This window comes from Leuresthes tenuis, unplaced genomic scaffold (assembly GCF_036924035.1).
Source record: "Leuresthes tenuis unplaced genomic scaffold, fLeuTen1.0.hap1 SCAF_10, whole genome shotgun sequence".
Taxonomy (NCBI): Eukaryota; Metazoa; Chordata; class Actinopteri; order Atheriniformes; family Atherinopsidae; genus Leuresthes; species Leuresthes tenuis.
Window position 1 is genome coordinate 23474255 of NW_027325364.1, and position 19801 is coordinate 23494055.

The 19801-nt window shown below is 40.5% G+C and overlaps 1 protein-coding gene across 1 annotated transcript in view; it reads right to left on the minus strand.

Moving 5' to 3' along the window:
• Positions 1 to 4186: 4186 nt before the first annotated feature.
• The window catches only part of rspo2 (R-spondin 2), a 61845-nt gene continuing 46230 nt past the window's right edge, over positions 4187 to 19801 (minus strand). Inside the window, exon 5 of the mRNA XM_072394784.1 lies at positions 4187 to 5282. Coding sequence (XP_072250885.1) covers positions 5167 to 5282 — 116 coding nt within the window. The 3' untranslated portion in view covers positions 4187 to 5166. The remainder of the gene's footprint in view (positions 5283 to 19801) is intronic.

Here is a 19801-nt window from a genome sequence, read left to right on the forward strand (position 1 = left end):
TGTGGTATAGGGTGGATTGGACTTTTTTTGATAGGATGTGATCCGATCCCATCAGATTGGTTTCTGGGGAGTTTGGAGGTCAGGGGAAGACCTCAGACTTTTTCTGTGTGTTCTTTGAGCCTTTCCTAAGCAGTTTTGTGGAGTCAACTCCTGTCCTGCTTGGGGAAGTTAACACCGTAAGGGGAGTACTCTTGTCATATGGTGTGTGTGTAAATCATCAAATCAAGTAAATCGATGTGAATGCCAGACTGCAGTTAGATTCATCTAATACCTGTCACTTTCTTTACCTGAGGCATTTTAATGTTGTGGCTGATTGGTTCAATGTCAAATACAGCTTGGTGGTTTTAATTTGCGAGGTCAGCAGGAATCTACACTTCCTGTCCCCTGTAGGTGTGGAAAATGTTGAGGGGGACTACATGACTGTGATCCCGATCCATGCAGCTTTACCAGTACAGTGCTTGTCCAGCTCTGAATCTTTTTACAATTTCCTTTTACTAATGTTTCTGCTGCAAAGCAAATGGCTGTCACGGTCAATTAGCTTTTATTGAAGAACATGTTTATTTTAGGTATTAAGTTGTTACCTAGCAACTCCAAAATGATGCCAAATCCTGCCTTGAGAGTTGACTTTGGATAGAATTGTTGCAATTAGGAGTGAGTTTGGTAATAGAAGTCAACCATTAATGCCGCAATTTAGCAGGCTTGTACACATTGTGATGTCTAACATATGGCAAACTTGTTTTAAATATTAAAATCTGTTATTCCTTTGACACCACTATGTTCCTACTCATTGCTGCTGTGCCAAATGCCATGGCTAACCCATGTGAAGATTAATGACTCCAGATTTCCCCTCAACTCAAACAGCAAGCGATGGCTCATTATACAGTTATTAAAAACAGCAAATTATTGTAACATTTATTATCCGCCAGCAATCTTATTTGCCCCACCAATGTCATAACTTCCACTTCTGCCCTTTGCATTGGAACGTGTGTGTCACACATCCCGCAACTGCACTCTACTTAAAGGTTTATAGTATGAGAATGTAGAGCAGAGGTCCTACTGTCTTGTGAGTTGCATTCAGGGTGTACGATGAATGCAATTATGTGCCAAGCTGCTTTAAAAGCACATATTGCTATCACTGATCTATACAGTTTCAAGCCCACTGGGTCATTTCCTGTTAGTGGTTTCACTTATTGTGCCTTTGAAGGAGGCTTTAATAATAGGATCCAACAGAACTAATGAAAATGCTCTCTGTCAGATTAAAAGGGAGCTTCAGTCTCAGCCACCTAACCGCATTCAGCACAAACATTAAAACACACTCAGAGGCAGGCATACACACAGTTTACAGAAGTGGTTTATACAGGGAGGACCATTTCTTCTGATGTGTGGATGACTGTTAACTCTCTTAACAACACTGAGAATGCCATCAGTGGCAGAAAGCAAACGACTGGACGTGACAGGCGAAAGTTGAAAGGAAATATATATGTCCATTAATCTGAATGTGTGATGACAGTCATGGTTTTTTCCTTCTTTTTCCTCTGTGGATGCTGCAATGTGTGCTTTAGTGGCGGTTGTGTGCTTAATGAATCTACTTCAGTGCAGTTCCTTTCCCTAAGCCTTTCGGTTTAATCCCCCAGTCTGGAGCAGTGATAGTCTGGCCCAGAGGATGACATCTGTGAATCGTTCATTAACTTGTAACCAGCAGCAGATGTCCTTAAAAACAAGTTGCTACCTCTATGCCTTATTTCAAGCCGCGCAAAAGTCATTTTTGCCTTGTTTCACTCGCTGCTGGACCTAACTGACTATTTATTGACCTTACTTGTGCTGTATAGATTATTATGTCAAAGAAATATGTAGTTCTATGACTATGATTAATCTTGATATGGATCCCTAAAACTGTTCTACCACCCCCCCCCCAAAAAAAAAATGTACTTGTACATTCAATTAGAAAATTGATAGAAAAAAAAAATGTTATGCCGCCGTGCTGGCAGCAGCTGTAGTAGAAGGGATTACATTATCAGTTTGTCAGCTTGTTCCAACAAACATATGTCCAATCCCCCTTAAAAGCAGTGTCTTATGAAAACCTTGACAGAATTTCTTTGGTTTTTCAAAAACATTCCTTTGAATGAAGTGGTATCTCGAAATGTCTGCTATTTATTACGGTATAGGTGGCCCTTTTAGTAATGGGAATGTTATTTGTGAGAATAGCCAACCCTCTGAAGATCTGTGCACTAACGAGGATAGTACTCAGCCTGAACTGAACCACGGGCACTAACGACAGATGTTAATTTCACCAGCTTCGCTAGTTGATGTGGAATTGTTTTATCATTGGGGTTTTGATACACATCTACTGAAAATCATAGCTATACTGAGTGGTTTTATTTATATACGTGTGAACCCATTTATACAGCTTGTATGTCCAATGGAACCTAGAAAGGTTCTAGAATTACCTAACATGGGTGGTGAAAGAAGAAAATGTTATTGGCGGGACCAAAAGAGGATGATATGTGTTTCATTCAGAATGTCTCATCAAGACCAAAGAACTACTTGTTTTGAACATTCATACATTAATGAAGACTTACATCTTCATATTGACATTCAGTTTAAGTATAGCCTGATATCTTTCCATTTTTGTGTTTTAATAGGAGAGTTATTTTATATAGTTTTATCAGTTCATTGATTTCTGGCTTTATGGAATGTTTCATTGCTCTTGATTTATCAAACTTTTACTGTTCAGTAATTTGTCTCAACTTGTGTTTGTGCAAAATGTGCTTAGAAATGATGCTGACATTGACATACTGACATTAAATGTAATGCTTTGTCCAGTTTAATGACAGAACTTAGCTTCAGCTGTATGATTATATATAAAAAAGAAATGTTTTCTACTTGTTTTGCAGCCTTTCACCACTCAGTTTTGTGGCTTGAATGAAATGGGACTCAGTGGAAAGTGTTTAGTTGTGAAAAGGAACATGCTGCCACAGGGAACACCTGTGAAAGGTGTTCAGGCACTTCAAACCGCTACAATATTAGTACTCAAGAAAGACTCAGGGCACATAGAGAGTAGAATATTTCCACACTGACATCGGCCCGATGGAATTATGCAGTTTGGGGAGGGGGTGCTAACCAGAGCAGGAAGACTGCGGTCTGTTTCTCCCAGGATGATATGTGACACAATGTGATTCATCTGCTACTGTGCATCTATAAGCTGTCTGGCAGATTTAGATTTTCTTCCTCTTTTGGGTGGGTGATTATACAGTGTGGATCTTGGGCTAAATTAGGCATGACTTGCATTAAAGCATTTTTCTTCTTGCCCCCATACCAGACATAAGTAGTATACAGAGAACTTTTATGTGTTTATTTGATGCTTTGAGGATCATAAAAGTAGATACATGTGCTTATCCTAACGAGAAGGGTGATCGATTAGGTGATGCATGATGAAAGACAATTGCCAAAGCTAAATACAAGTCATTAGGGAATTACACTATGATGTAGGACATGGATGAGCCACCGACGACACATGCTGGTTTTACAGCATTCACAAGGATACGTCACTGTGAATTACAAACCGTTACCAGTACCGTCATGCTGTTAAAGCCCAATCGACCATATCCAATCCTTTGGCTGGAGGTTGAAGTTGTGTCATGCAGCGCGACATAATGGATTTCCCAAATGCTTTTGAAATCACTTAATCGTACTCAGAAGTGAGACAAGGATCCAGCAGTTTCAGAGTTTAGCCACATATATTATAGCCACAGACAATAATGAGAGGCTTTATCATACAGTCACATGAAATGTAGTTTTAATAAAACACAATGTACACATATGCAGTCCAATGACCATACATTAGCTGGAGCCTAATTAATAAACCTAGAATATGTGAAAGCATAGTTTCATTAGTCTTTTTTTTCTTCTTCTTCTTTAAAGCATCAAAATCAGTAGATGAGGTCAAATGAATGTAACAGGCTACAACACTTCTAATACAGATGAAAACCTTTTCTGCATGTTACAGATATGAAATGTTATAAGGGAGTCAAAGAATATCTCAGCATATAGGAGTAACAGTATGAGGCAAAAGTTCTCACTAAACAAAAAAAAGTACAAAACTGAATTAATAAATAAATCAAATATATATATATACATATATATATATATATATATATATATATATATATATATACATATATATATATATATATAAATATATATACCATATAAATGAAATAGCTATGAGGTGGCTAAGTTTATTAATTGTTTTTAATCATTTTATTCTGTAGCTTGTATTACAACATTTTTTTTATATTTCTAAAACATTTAGAACGGTGAACGAGTCAATACTGAAAATACAGTAATAAGCTTTTATAATTAGATCAACTATGTACACAAGTCTGTTGCCATGCTAGTCGAACAACTAAATCTCATCTTTTTTTTTCTTTTATTCGACACTATACAGTTACAGCATTAAGCGGTCTGAACGTAAACGGTTTGTGCTGAGAATAGAATATTTTGCAACTACGCATGGTAATTTCTTTAATATTACTCTCAAAAATGTACATAACATAAAGGCCACACATGGGAACACTCTGTCTCCATTCCAGGGGAAGGTGAGGGTAGGTTCTGACATAAATATAGGAACAAAAAACAGTCTCTCTTAGTTCAAGATGCCATTTTCTAGTCCATCAGCATCATTTGCTTCAACTGAACCTCCTCTGCTTCTTCATCCCACAGCACATTCTCATCCTTCCCCAAGCTGTTTAGTTTGCAAACCCCCTCTCTACCTCACCTATCTGCCACCCTCTGACGAGCTCTCCCGCCTCCACGTTACCTCTGGTTGCCCCTCCATCTTTTGTCACCCTGGACGGTTAATGGCATGGATAATGACAGGAAATGAGTTCAGTTATGTCAACTATAAAGGTCCAGAAGGCAAGGGGTGGGGCAGGGGGTGGAGAGCATGTGTTTATGGTACTGAATTTGCTCATTATACAGCACATATTTTTGGAGTGATGGATTTGTGAGGCGTGGCTGCGTCCTGGTGGGCAGAGCGGAGGTGGGGGAGGGCTGGGAGGCTGGTGGGGAGGTGGTGGGGATCGTGATAGTTGTCAGTCAGAATATGGGTGCAGCAGCGGCTAGCAGCTTCGCGTTGGTTCTTTGTTCACTGGATGGTTCCAGTCCTCACTGGCTGGAGCGCACAGAGGCCAAGTGGTCGCTGTGCTGGTTCTGAGCCCGAAACCGCAGCCTCTGCTTGTTCTTCTTTTTTGGCTCTTTGGTTCGGTGCTTCCCTGAACCACCTGGGAAAATATAAAGGAAGATAGTTTTAATAATCTCTTACTGTGACTCCTCCTTCTGCTTTACAATGAAATGTGGTCTGTATTGTTAGCCTCTTGTGTCTTTGCACACTCTTTAAGGAGTCTGATGAGATGCTCTGTGGCCTTCACTAGTGGAGCAATTATTGTGTATTTCCTTTGCTTCGAAAAACAATCTGTGCAGAAAACTGAGAAAAACTCTTTCACGGTATTTGCTAAATAACCAAGCTAAATTATCAAGAAACTGTTGGCAACTACTTTATGCTGTGCTAAGCTCATTTGCTTTTAGTGCACAGTGAATACGAGTGTATAGTGAGTATAATGATTATATTTACACAGTCAGACTCAGAACCTGGATAGTTTCTCATATTTACCAACCAATGTGATGATCTAGCAAACTGTTGGGTGCAATGGACTGCTTTTTAAGCAATTGTCTGTTGACCAACAATCTTTTTTCCTCTAAAACAGTGGTATGGAAAAACACAGCCACAGCTTGTAGTCTACTTATTTTGGTCGAAGAAGTCACAATATAGGAACTGAGCCTGTATTTTACTGCACTAACCAGGAGTTTGGCAAAATTCACAAGGAAATATAAAAGTGAAATTGTATCGTAACTACAGGCTTCCTTAAATAATGTTGTACAAAACTTGAATCATTGCAACGGTCTTCTTTAGATTAAAAAAAATAACTTGAAAAGACAGAATACCGCATATCAGGTCTTAGCTCACTTTACCGTTAAGGACCAAACCTCAGTTTTAAACAAATGTCTTCTTAGCCAACACTTTTCACTGTCACAGCAATAGATGGGGGAGATAAGTGTGGGAAGTTGCGTAACTCTCTTTCCAAGTTGGAAAGGTCCGCCTGCCCAAGGTTAATCCATCCCAGGTTTCACTGGGATGGGCAAAGCATGCTGGGAACTGACTTCCTGCTCTCGTGGAAGTTTGTGTGGTGGAAGTTCTGCACCCACGGCTCTCTGTGACAGAGAAAACTTTGGCTACTGAACCACAAAGCAACAATCCAGCTGCCAAGGCCACAAATGAGATAACGAGGTGTGTGTGTGAGGTGCTCGTGTGTGAGGGGGGAATGATTGTGAGGGAATTTAAGGGAAAAGAAAATCTAATGGGGGGAAAAGTGGAGTAAAGCTTCGATGATGAGACAATATCTGGACCCTGATCTAGAACACAGAGAAACAGCCCATGCTATGGTTTGCCGAGGAGGGAGGCACAGGAGAAAAACAAAGTTTCAAATGTAGGCTTTTGCCGCCTCATTCTGGATCTTATTATTGCACTTGTTCAAGCTTTTTCTCTCACAAGAAATAGGTAACTGTGTGTGAAATGTGGCATTAGCTCTAATTGCCTTCTCAGATGTGCTAGCATTGCGGTGGCCCTTTAACCACCCCTACAAATAACCCATTTCCCATTCTCAGGACTTCACTGAGGTAAATTTGAAAAAAAAAATCAGTCTTTAAGCTGACATGCATGAGAAAGAAAGATATTGCTTTGCTAATAAGGTCTCCCAATGAATAATGCAGATGCATGCAAACCATCTTGTAGTCATTTCCTGCAATTAATCTAATCTTGGTTTTTTTGCGTTGCCAATCTGATCTATTGCAATAAAGTTTCTCGCACACAGCTCCTTGAATCACCCTTTGGGGGAAAAAAAAACAAGACTTTCACATCTCTTCCATCAAACTCTCACGCTCTTCACCCGAAAAAGATTGTCAGAGAACTTTGTACACTTGCCTAGCTGATTCCACTTTAGATTTTTTTTGCTTGACTTACTGTACAATAATGTTTGTTAAATCAAATTTGAAGCTCAAAGGCATTTGGCCTATAGATTCATTTTCCTAATTGCTCTTAAAAGAGGTAATTTTCATGTTGTTGTGTTGCTAGGTGCCTGATAAACACGGCTTTCAGTGCAATCACCTCAACCTGAATTACATTTGATGGCAATAAAGTACACGGTACAGCATTAAACTCTCTCTGTAACAGGCAAAGCCCTCGTGGGCCATTCCATGGACACAAGGCTGCATTTAAACTGAAAAGGCCTGCATTTACAGCAATTGCTTGAAACACAAATAAATATGTGGGAGTTAAGTTAAAAAGTAGTTTTCCTGGATTGCTCAAAACTGGGCAGGAGATCTTTAATCCAGAACTAACCAAACACACATACAGTACAGAAACAAATACGCATGCAGAGCAGTATGAGGGAAAAACAGACCGACTTCATAGCAACACTGGCCAGACATTTAGTCATAGTGATTTGACAACTTTTAAAGATGTGTCATTGAACAGGATAAATTATGCAGTAACTGAACGCCCTCTGTATTGCACTAACACGAGAAAAAAAAAAAAAGTTTTTCGTAATCGCCCGGGGTTTCCAGTTGAATATTTGTGGCTCTCAGTGTGAGCTACAGCTCTTACTTTTTCTTCAAATTTCAAACATCCGTTGGAACATTCAGAAACTATGAATGTCATGCAATGCTCCTGCAAATTAAAACATGTCAGTCTGTATGTGCTTTGGAACATAGGTTGTATAGACCGATGTAACAGACCATTAGAAATAGTTGTGCACTCTAGTATCAGCTTGACGTAATGCGTGCCCTGGTGACCTCTGGTTAAATGTAAACTGTTTGCTACATTGCCACAAAGATGAACGAAACTAACGAGCAAAGCCGCAAGGGAACAAACACAACATAAAATAAGCTAAGAAGCTGAATTTGGAAGTATTTTAGACTTCACACAAATTCTACAGAAGCAATGATAAACAAGGTGGTCTGTTCTGCCTCCTACTACTGCCTGTGGACTCACCTGCTAGCTTGCCATCCAAGTGAAGCAATGGAGCCACCACATAAAAACAAGTCAAAGTTGGGTGTTCAACGTTATCTGAAAGTCTGAAATTAGGCACAACTGGCCACAGCTAACCTTTTGCCAGGTGCTTGTAAAAATCACAGACAAGGTAGTGCGAGTCATGATATAAAATCCCAAGTTGTGCTACAACCCTATCATAAGTCTTACAGCTGTATGACCCAACACGGGGAAATATCAAGACGATACATACTAAAGGATACAACACGTTTTCTAACCTTAGATGGATGGAAATCGCTGGCCACACATGATTATGTGACTGTCACATAATAATCGCTGAATTTCATACACATAAGTACTTGACACATATGTCTTTTTCCAAAGAAGCTGAATGAAGCCACATTTCTGTGCATGTTGCAGAAAGCATCGACAACAATCTGGATTGTTAGGTGTGCATGGTTGTCTCTTTCTGTGTGTGCACTGTGATATATTAGCAAAATGCCCAGAGTGTAATCTGTGTTCTACCTTATGTCACCTCGGATAGGCTTCCATCATTTAAGTATACTGTACGTAATAAGAGCAGAGACATGTGGACAGGCAGAAATTTACTGAATCTAATGTTCTGAAGTCATTCTTCTATGCAACATCTGTTTATATCCATCGAGTCTTTCCTCACAACTTATAATCTTTTTGCCTTTTTATCTGATTCAATCAGACCAGGTCGTCATTCTTTGATTATTAATAGAATTCTTTGAGTATCTTTCATGCAGCCATCCACCTCAACTGAGTTCTTAAAGGTATCTTAACCATCTCGTCTCGGTCATCAACAGCGTCTAGATTCCTAAGTTCCTGTTCCTATCCCATGTGGTCATCCAAGTCTTCTTTGCTTACATGTTGTCGCTGTTCATCAGAGTCTAACCTCCTCAAATTCTTAATTATGCATGCCTACATTTTGCAATGAAAACATATTTGCTTCAACTGATCCTTCTTTAATTGAAATGACGTTTTCAGACATTTTATGTTGCAGCGTATTATCTGTATGTAACATAGACATTCATTCAGATGAAAGAATCAAGTGAGCCACGAAATTCCCTTTTTGGAAAAAAACAAACAAACAAAAAATGCTTCCTTTGTAGGGCAGCGATGATTCAGAGGCTTTTTTCCTATTCCTTGTTTTGCCTGTGGGTTGATGGCAGCTGTCAAGACAGAGTACAAGTAAAATCATCACCCCACACATGGTTTATTCTGTGCAACACAGAAAACATTATGTGAGCCTTTACAGCAGACACCAAATACACTTTGTAAGCTGATGCTTGACATCCAGTCTGTTCCAGTTTTCTTAAAAACAATCTCACTTTTTCCAAAACTTTGAAGATGACTGACTTTTATAAGCCACCACACTCTCAGGAGAGACTAATTTCTTGTTATTACACTCTTCCACAGCTGCATGATAAATAAATACCAAAGCTTAGATTGAAAGCCCTCAAACCTAACTGATGGCACTTCAGAAACTCACCTCAACAGCAATTTAGGATAATATTTACTAACCAAGTCTCAATGCTGACAGCTAGAGGGCAACCAATCCCCACATAAGCCCCTTCCCCTTGCATCAGATACAGTTGTGGTGAGATGGTCCATCATATCTACTCCCATTTAGCCTTTCCTCAGGGCACCAAACATTGTGAGAACTGAGCTTTCATCATCTCATATTTACAACCGATGTAATCACTTAAGCTGATTTCCAGGGTTCACCGAGGAAACAGTTTAATTTGCTCAATTGCCTCAAAACCAAGAGCAAATTCATAAATCTTGAGCATGTAGGGATAATTCTATGTTGGAAGACTTATGGGTTTCAAATAATATTCTGTCTTTGTTTTGTGTCGTAACTGGCGCTGAATGGATGGAATCAAAGGAGGATGGCTTTTGTAAGTAAATTCCAATCCTTCTTCATAGACTTCTTTCCGTTATGCCTGCATTTACTATCACTGCAGCAAACCACACTTTCACCAATGTTTGGTTTCCCTTCATAGATTTGGGCGGCTTGACGTTTGTGTTTGACTTACAAATGAGAAGGTAAATGAAACAAATATGTCAAGACAAACAAAGATCTTAAGAGCAAATCAAAATGTTTTGTGTGGTAGAGGCTGAGCATGTGGTGCGATGGCTGTTTACCGCTGTCAGAACTGACCTTTGTAAAAATTCTTTACAGTATGAATCTGCTTGTTTACCGGTGAGTGGACATGAGATTGAGATGTATGGCCTTTATACCTGCATGTCCATGACTGTTTCCATGGCTTCCATGTCCATGGCTTCAATATCACCTATGTGAGCTGGAGAAATACTTAGTGTCATTTCCAATCTTTTCAGGGGCCAAAACTAGAGTGCAAAGAAATATAACTCCTCTGCTCCCACTGTGGTGGACGTTCCTCAATAACTTCTCAAAGCTCGTCCTCTACTTTTTCCTTTTTCTTCCCAATCCTTTCCCTCTTCCCTCCCATGTCACAGCGATGCTGGTTGAAGCTCTCTTCAATAATTGAGATGACTGCATGGTAAAGACCCAGCTAAGATTTTAGCATTATAAGGTGTATCATATTATTAGGCTTGCACTATAGAGTGTCTCCTTGTGAAATGACATTAAGACTGCTTGCCCAACTGATGCACTGAAAGATAATCAGTCAAATCCATATCCAGGGGGAAGGAAGCCAAAACCAAAGCTCCCTTCATCTGTGTCAGAACTAATATCTTTGTTTTGGAAAAAGGGACTATATTCAAGAATATGCTTCAGTGTTGCATTCCCCTGAAATACAGTGCTATGTTTACCGTACTTTGTCACCCTACAGTTTGTGAAATTTCTCCACTCAGTAGAAGGAAAAGTATTTTTTCTTTGCTCCCCTACAGGTTACTGTACGAGCATCCTCATATTACCATATAGTAAGACAGGCAATGACCAAGTAGAAAAGAATAAAGCACAGACCGTCAGCACAGTACCTTCATCCAGTAACGCTCCGGTGGCAGCGCAGCAGTCGAAGGCCTAATCTTATCTCCACTGCTTTGCGGTTTGAGGGAAATCGATGGCTGACCTCGAGAAGGCATTAGGACATACGGTAAATGGGATTCTATGTTGCTGAAAATGCACCCTTGCTCTCCTGTTACCCCCCTCCCTCCACTGGACTCAGACTGTCAATTAATAATTTTCATGTGACATGGAGAAGATGTGTGGGGGTGGTGGGGAAAGAGCAACAACAACAAAAAAAAGCATCTAAACATTGTTGAAAAAGATTCTAGTGGGCTTAAAGAAGTAAAAGCTGGAAATTTTGGCGGCTTGTCTTTCATAAACAGGCCAAAGCGGAGGCCATTATTTGTGAGTGAAGGAGAAAACTACTGGCGCCAGTGAGATTTGATTTCAGTGGCAGAAATTGGATTAGCAGCCATTAAGGGCCTCCTCACACATACATTTATAATGCTGTGAAGGGGAAAGGATCTGCAGCCAGCCAGTGCTCCCTTTACTCACACACTGACAACTCCTCTGTCTGGGAAAAGGTTACGAACGCTGACACTGCCCTATATTACCACCGAACTTAGTTTGCAGTTGATTTATAGTTGCGACACAGCAATATGACCTCAAGTGACCCACGGTTCATTAAGACGTAGGCCAGAGGTAAGACTAAACTTATAATGGAGCTTTGTACTGCTGTCTGTCTCCAAGGAAATACTGGAGAAGGTTGATTTGACATTTGTAGCAGAGGAGAACTTGATACTTATGAATATACGTGTAAAACGACAGAAATTTCTAACAAATATGAGACTGTATGGAGAAAAATTGCCAGTATTTAAAAAGGAAACTAATGTGGCAGAGACAGACGTCAGAAGTAGGAAAAAAGAAATCAGGCTCTTGACAGAGAAGACAATCATTTACAAGAAGCTCATCTTGCCAGCCAACTGACAAGAGGCTCTCTGCACAGCGTCACTTAGCCCTAACAAGGTTATTCTGGATGACACTCTTTCATTCAGTCTTTCTTCCAGTTCCCCCGAGCTCTGCTTACTATCACTGCACCACTGGGCGAAAATGATTTAAAACATACACATTCCGATTTAAAGAGCTAATGTTGGGATTAGGTCGCTCATTATTTTCTCATTTATGACCCAGTGTAGATCTGCCCGGGGATTTAAAAAAAGCAGGTTAGCTCACGGCTCACTTCTTTGATACCTCATTTTACTGACAGTAAATCAAAGCGAAAAGCCATCTCGGAGATTAACTTCTCTGAGAGGAGAAGTCCCAGCAAAACATGCATGACTGACACAGTGATTAATACTCTCAATGGCGAGTGCAGACAGAACTTTTTTTTCCCCCCTCTGGAAATGGTCCATCACACCAGCAAGAAGCAGCCACAACCTGCTAAGGAAGGCTACAGAACAGATGATGACCCTGAGCATTAAACTGCTTCTCCATCAGTCCACACAGAGTTCAAAGTCACGCTCTGCTGCTTTTCACAATATGGTAACTGTTCCCTTGTGCTGTTTGGGTTACCACTACTGGCTCATGCTCTCATAGGGAGGTTATCAAGAAGAAACCCTCCATGGCAGATGTTAAATTAGACCAATTTCAAAAAGACTCAAGAGGGAGCTTTTGCTTTCCAATGCTATTTCCTTTACTGCACCTACACGCAAACACTCATGCTATGCTTCAGAAATGCTAGAAAGTTAGGAATTTCTTGAAATAAGGCAATTTAACAATTTCTTCGGTCAGATTTCAAAGTTGGAAACTTTGTGTGTGATTTGACACTGGCATGCCTGTATGTCACTGATATCCCTAAGGTTTAGCAGAGATCCATATAAACTCCAGGTATATAGTGAGTCTCCTTAAAGATACGTAGCACACAGTGTGCAAGTTTTACATGGACGTGAAACTGAAAAATAAGAATTAGCATCCCATTAATTCAAATAATTTTAGAGTACTTCATTAAACATAGATGCTTCTTTTGAAGTGCACTAAGTAGATGGCTCAGCCGAAGTGAACACAACAACAGAAAGATAGATTTCCCCATCCCTAGTGGTGAAACAATTCAGTCATTATTCCTAATTGTTTGGTGGGGGTACCAGACAAAGAAAAAAAAAAGGAAAGAAACTAGGTCAGCAGTGTTAGATCACATGACGTAATATGGTTTCTGGTTTATGACATCCTGCCAACTGCTACAATTTTCCCACTTCCACTTGGTTCTGCCAAAGAGGCTTGTAGTTTAGCTTTAGAGCAGAAATGCGTAAACACACTGGCGCCCCCTGCAGCAGTAAAAGGTCACCTGAATGGAGGCCTCCTGTTTATGTGACTCACTCTGTGCAAAACTTGAAAAATATGTCAGTTTGGCGGAGAACCTAACTCACCCTTTATTTGTCAGTTTCGAATTAAGACGTCATAATCATTGACTTGTTTCCAGGAAACTGAGCCTCAATGTATGCAGAGGCTTTAACATGGCCCGCTTTGTCATGAGTTTAATGTCAGCAGCCAGGCAGAGAACAGGCCTTACGACCGGCCTGCTGAGTCTGATGCGCCTTGAAACCACAGGACTCAAAGAGAAGTGAGCAACCCCCTCTGCGGTCTGCTATCTCCAAACTGACTCATCGACACATCTGGGCCTAAGTATATGGGGGCTCTCTTGCCCCACAGGGCACTTGGGAAAATTAGGGATAATTAGCTTTAGTTGACTTTAATGAATGGCTTAATGTTGTGTTTGATTTCTGATGAGAAAAATATAAAGTTAGGCACTTATCAAAATGAGTTCTCCGCGCTGATGTTCCTGAGAGCTTGCTGCTGGCGTGGGTCTGTAATGTTTTTCTATTTGTTGTGTGCAAAGGGGCAAGGCACTGCAGGGAGTGGTTTGACATGTGACCACAGAACCAAAGATCAGGAAGCATGCTGAGATATACAGTAGCAAATTTATCATTCAAGCTGGTAAGTTACAACAGATGTGAACTCTGTTTGTCTTTACTCAGAGAAGAGCCATAGAGCTCCACTTTCATTTCCATGTATTCTATGGTGAGATGAGATCTCCTCCAAGCCTTTGATCCATACTATAATCCCCACATGCTGTGATATAAAGCAGGAAGTGTCTTGCAGAGTTATGATAGTCATCCATCTCAGTTTCCGATAAGTGCACTGCGTTGAACTTATGAAATGAATCATTTTCAAAGAGACATAAGATTCAGCAAGGATTTATTTGCTCTGTTTAGTCCTTGATAACAAGATACTCTTAAGCTTGTGAGGTATGACTGTCATATACATCTCCATGGCTTCACACTAACATTCCGTACTATCACTCTACGCCATTCATTATCTTTGCTGTGCTATTATGGATAGAGATAATAAGAAGGGGACTTGGCAGTTCAGTTTGGTATAATTTTTGCAACATCTACCATCTTACTTTTTACAACAAATCAGGCTTGGCATCATCTGACTAATAGAACCAATAGGATATGTTCTCCTTAGAAGACCTCATCAACCTTCTCATCTGCAAAAAACAGCACCTCACCTGGATTAACCGTGCAATTTTTTTGGAAAATTCATTATTTCTCTGTGGAGGGGAATTTGAAATTCCAGGCTCTGTGGCATATACTGTATTTCAATTAACAGAGAGGGGGGGGGGGGGGGGTCATCTCCCCCTATGGACAGCTTTTAGATTTACCTGGATCACCTCCCATGTGCTTGTAAGTCTTGACCAAGAGACAGCACCTGAGCTCTCAAGTTTTAAAAGGAATAAAATGGTCATTAAGGAAATCGGGGTTATAAGGTGAGAGACTGGGTGACAGTTTCTACAAACTGTCTGCAGTGTAAACCATGTGCAAGCAGTGTTTCTTCCAAGCATTTGAACATAATCTGCAATCAGTGTCATTACCAGCTAATCAACACATGCCACAGCATTGCTTCTAAGACTAAGAACAGGAGGTTAATCAATACTTGTAAGGTTACTTTGTTTCATTAAAAAAAATAAAGAAATAGAGAAAGCTCTCTTCATGACTAGTATATTAAAAGCACTATTCCTCCACTGTGTGTAAACTGCTCCTAGATGCTGGGTTGGCATGTTTGCCTGGCTTTATTTTGGATGAGTGATCCCATCCATACATGTTATCCGAGACAATATTTGTCCACATCAAAAAAGCCTTTTGTGGTGTAACATAAAAATAACTACTGGAAAATATCCACAAGTATGTACACATAGCTGCCAAAAACTAATTTTGAAATGCAATAAAGTAGTGATCTGTTCTTCCCTTACGATTCTTAAAACACTGGGAATAACCACCTATGAAAACAATTTCACATAATGGGCAATATCATTACCATGCCTTCTATATTGATTGTCTTCTCTTGAGCCAGAGACATTATAAAGTAAAGACATGCCACCTAAATAATCTTGAATAAGAATCCAATGGGGGATTCTGTAATACCAAAGAGTGCACTGGTATGAAAAGCCTAAAAACACCATTCGTCTTCGATATCTAGAAACATATCTGTTGCACTGATTCAGTTTAGGTTCACAATTGTTTCAACAGCATAGTGGCAGGGACAAGAAAGACTTGTTTGCTTAAAATAAGGATGGGGGATAAGGTTAGTTGCCTACGTTAGCTGCCTGGAAGCTGTTTCAATTGGGCAGCTGAGTGGCCAGGAGGAATTTGGTTAAAATAACAGATAATATTCTCTCAGTCAGGCAGCAATCAAGAGTTGCACAACTGACTGACAGGTGTTAGGTGTTGACTACATCTTTGGCTCCAGTAAACCTTCATTAAAACAAAGTAAACTTTTCTCATGAAATGCCAAGTCAGTAAATTTTCTACAGTTTCCGACAGTCATTTTGGTCATGTTAGCTGGATTAAATTCTGCTGATAAGTGTGCTGGTGGCCCTGAAAATGATTCAATTGACCTCAAAGAAATGCTTTTTTTTTGTCCAATCAGCTTTCAATGATTAGTGTCCAACTCCACCTTCTCCAGCCTCAAAAAGGTCCAAGGTTAGAAAACTGCAGCTCACAAACATGTGGATGACATCATGGCTGCAAAGTCTACTTATAGTCTTGGTACACAAACAAAAACCATGATCGTGTGTGATTTATGCGGTTGGTATCTACAACATGAATGCTTACATCTATGTCCTACATCAGTGTTTTTGAGTATGTCTTTTCATGTGTGTGCATGCACTCTTCATTCTTTAAATCTAAGTCTGAATCTCCCTGGTCTCAGTGTGTCTGTAAGGGAAGGACGGAGGATATAAAAGAGGAAATTGTCCAGCTTGATTCCCTTTTTAAATCCTATTTCTGCATGGTTCCTTTCATGCCACTTTACCCTTACAGTGAAACTCAGGAGGAAATCCCTAAAATGCTTGGACATGGACATGGAGCACAACTGTCCCAAAGTAAGACCAGCCTCTAACCAGTGAGAAGCCAAGCTACGTCAGACAGGCTTAGACACGAAAATAGAGACAGGGGCCATCAGGATCATGCTGGAATCCCCATGCAATGGCCAATGATGAAGGAATCAAGCAGGGCAGATGCTGTTTGTTTGCTTTGAGTGTTGAACCAACTCTCAAAGGTAGCTTTTGCTAAGTCTCCCGTGATGACCGATAGTACTGCACATACTTTTTGATAAAAATAGTTGATTAGTTCACAGCAGTGGAGAAGGGAGTAGATGCGTTTGATGTGTTCGCAGAACGCCTGTTGCACAGGGACAGAGGCAAAGCCAATTCAGGAAGGGCTTGATCCTCTTTAAGGCCTGTGCTGCATCAAACACTTGTCAAACACCAGGCAGACAGACAGCTGAGTGGCTCTGACAGATATGATCACAGACAGGGGCAATAAGAGTCACCGCCTGCTCAGCTCCTCTATCAAGGCACCAGTCATACTCTTGTCAATAATCCCCTTCTATTGACCAGAACACAAACACAGGGCTTTAAAGCATATGGCACACATTTTCTTGTTGTTTTTAGCTGTGTATGATTACAGTGCAATTTCAACGGCCATTTCAGGGTCTCACCTCACCAAGGAGAGGTTTGTGTACTCCAGATGGCAGCTGCATGTCTAAGCGATGCAGTGTAGGAAGGAGAGGGGAATCAAATCAAAGGGAGACTCAAGCTCCCAATAATTCAAAAGAACTGTCTCAAGGCCTGTCGGGATCATGGTCCTGAACTATGCCACCCAGCGGGAAGGTGCATTTATGTTTGAAGGGATTTGATACAGTACTTGGAATGGGTTGGGTTTCATGACACTGACCAGTTAATCATGTCTTGAGATTTTCCTTGGAGAGCCATCATACTCTGAGTTCTCACCAGGGTTTTCTGCCATGATGGAGCGTTCAAAATCTTAAAACGCATGTTAAAAATGGTGTATATGAAAATCACAAAATAGGTAATGCTTGCCAATGTATCAGCCAATGCAACTTCAGTGACATAGCAATGTTCAGTGTTGTGTTTTTTCCCAGTAGGTTTGAAGAAGCTACTTGTGACAAAACATGTTAGGGCCACTAACATTGCAAACCTATGACATCACTTTGTGTTGTGCTTTTTTGAGTGTGTTGATGAGAGTGCTGTGCTCCATGGTGAGTTAGCCCTAGTCTCTACTTACCACTGTAATGGCAGTGCTTTTAATCTACACCTCCTGTATTTGTCACTGTTAGTGCACCAAAAACACCCAGGCAGACAAGGGCCAGCAGGCCTATACTTGCATCTTTGTTGTGTCAGTATGTCTACATGCTGGGTCCACGCTCATTGCTATGAGTAGGTCAGAAGCCACAGCTTCTCTTTGAATCACTTGCTGTAATTAAAATTCAATTCAGTGCCTTTATTGTCAACACTGTACAAAGAAACTACATTTCTCCAGTGGATCATACAAAGAGAAGATTAGAATAAGTATAAAACTAAATAAGTAAGTATAGAACTGAATACATAAGTATCAAATTACTCAGCACTATTACTCAAACCCTTTTGAATACTTATGGTTGAGAGCTAAGAGTAAACCCGTGATGTCTCTATAAAGACACAAACCAGAGATGGAGAAGTATAGGGAAGACTGGTGGAAAGTGGAGTGGAGAGGAGCTCCTGATGTCTGAACCAGTGCAACTGTTCACCAGATGTTTTCAGGCTCCCCTGTTTGACTCCACGCCTTCCTTCCTTTCTCCTCCAGCCAGACCACTGGAGAGGGAAGACTTCAGTGCCGGCAGTGCTGCTTCGAATGATGCGCGCCACGCGTACTCATCCTCCACTGTGGCACGCACATTGTTCTCCCTGCCATGCACAGTGATATGTGATACGCGAGAAAGAACGTGTCATTCGAGTGCAAGACAGGAAAAGAGAATGGAAATAGGGCTGAGGAAAAGAGTAGATGATGTGGTGACTTCTTCTGCCTGTGAGGTCTGTTTAACTATTTGTCGGTGTCTATTACACGTTTCTCACACTCAGTTTGTGTGGATGTCTGTGTGCACGTGCATCCTCATCCGTCTGGTGTGTTGTTGATGTGGAGATGAAAGAGTCTGCAGGCCCACAGGAGAGCTGGCAGCAGAAACCGACTGGAGGTCTGGCAGACAGAAAAAGGAGGTGGTGGGATTCAGCACAATCAGACAGATCCCATTTGAACCACCTCGTGTTATCTAAAGATGAGGTGAAAACCTCAGATACAAGGGCCTTCTTGAAAGTGAGGTTAGTCCAATATGGGCAATTGACAATCTAACACTGAAAAGAAATGGAGAACAGATGATACTGTATGCCTGTATTTGCTGTTGTTAAATTGATAAAATTTTCTGCCCTAAACAAACAATGAAGTACACAGCCTCATGTTTGCTGCAAATTTCAGGGTGGGAAAGTCTTGAAAAACTGCCTTCGCATCGTAAATGTACACTCCACATCTAACCTAATGACATTTGCTTTAAAAAGGTGAATAGGTTTCATTAGCAGCTTTACAGATTGCCACCCCAGAAGCGGTTCTTTTAAAACCAATCAGCCATTGAATGTAAAGATATATATATCTATATATAATATAGATATATATACATAAATAAATAAATAAATGATCAACAAATATAGTCAGAGGCAAACATCTATCATTATCAAACTTATCATTGGACATCTGGAGTCACATATTTCATAAAAACTAGAGCTCTACTTCAAAGATGTCATAACAAGCTGCTGCCATCCGTACTTGTAAAGACAGAGTGTGCAGCAACTGCTATAAAGAAATCACAGGGAGTAACTGCTTCATCTATCCGTGAAGGGTGCATTCACTGAAGGTTCGCTTTACAGCCCTGACCGTGTCAGAGGCAGTATCAGCCCACATACTGCACAGTGGGGGGAAATAGCTCCCGTTTGCGGGCATGAAAACAAGAAAACATTCCACTTCAGTGTAGTGTCTTGTGTTTGGTCTTCTTTTCTCCTTTTTGTGCCCCTTTGTTTGTTTTTGTGTACTGTCCGTTTATTTATGGTCTGCATGTATTTCCAAGACTTTAAACTTTGCAACGATTGCTTTAAGTAATCAGTGCTCAGTAGTCATCACAGATAACTACAAACATTCACACAATTCTGGTTGTCAGACAACTACTCAGCAACAAAATGTACTCGAGTTGGATTTGAGACCTGCAAAGAATAGCAATAATATCAACGTCTGTATCTAATTTGCGTACATGAGCCCTACAAACGGCAGTTCAGCGAAACTACCACACAGCCAGGCCAA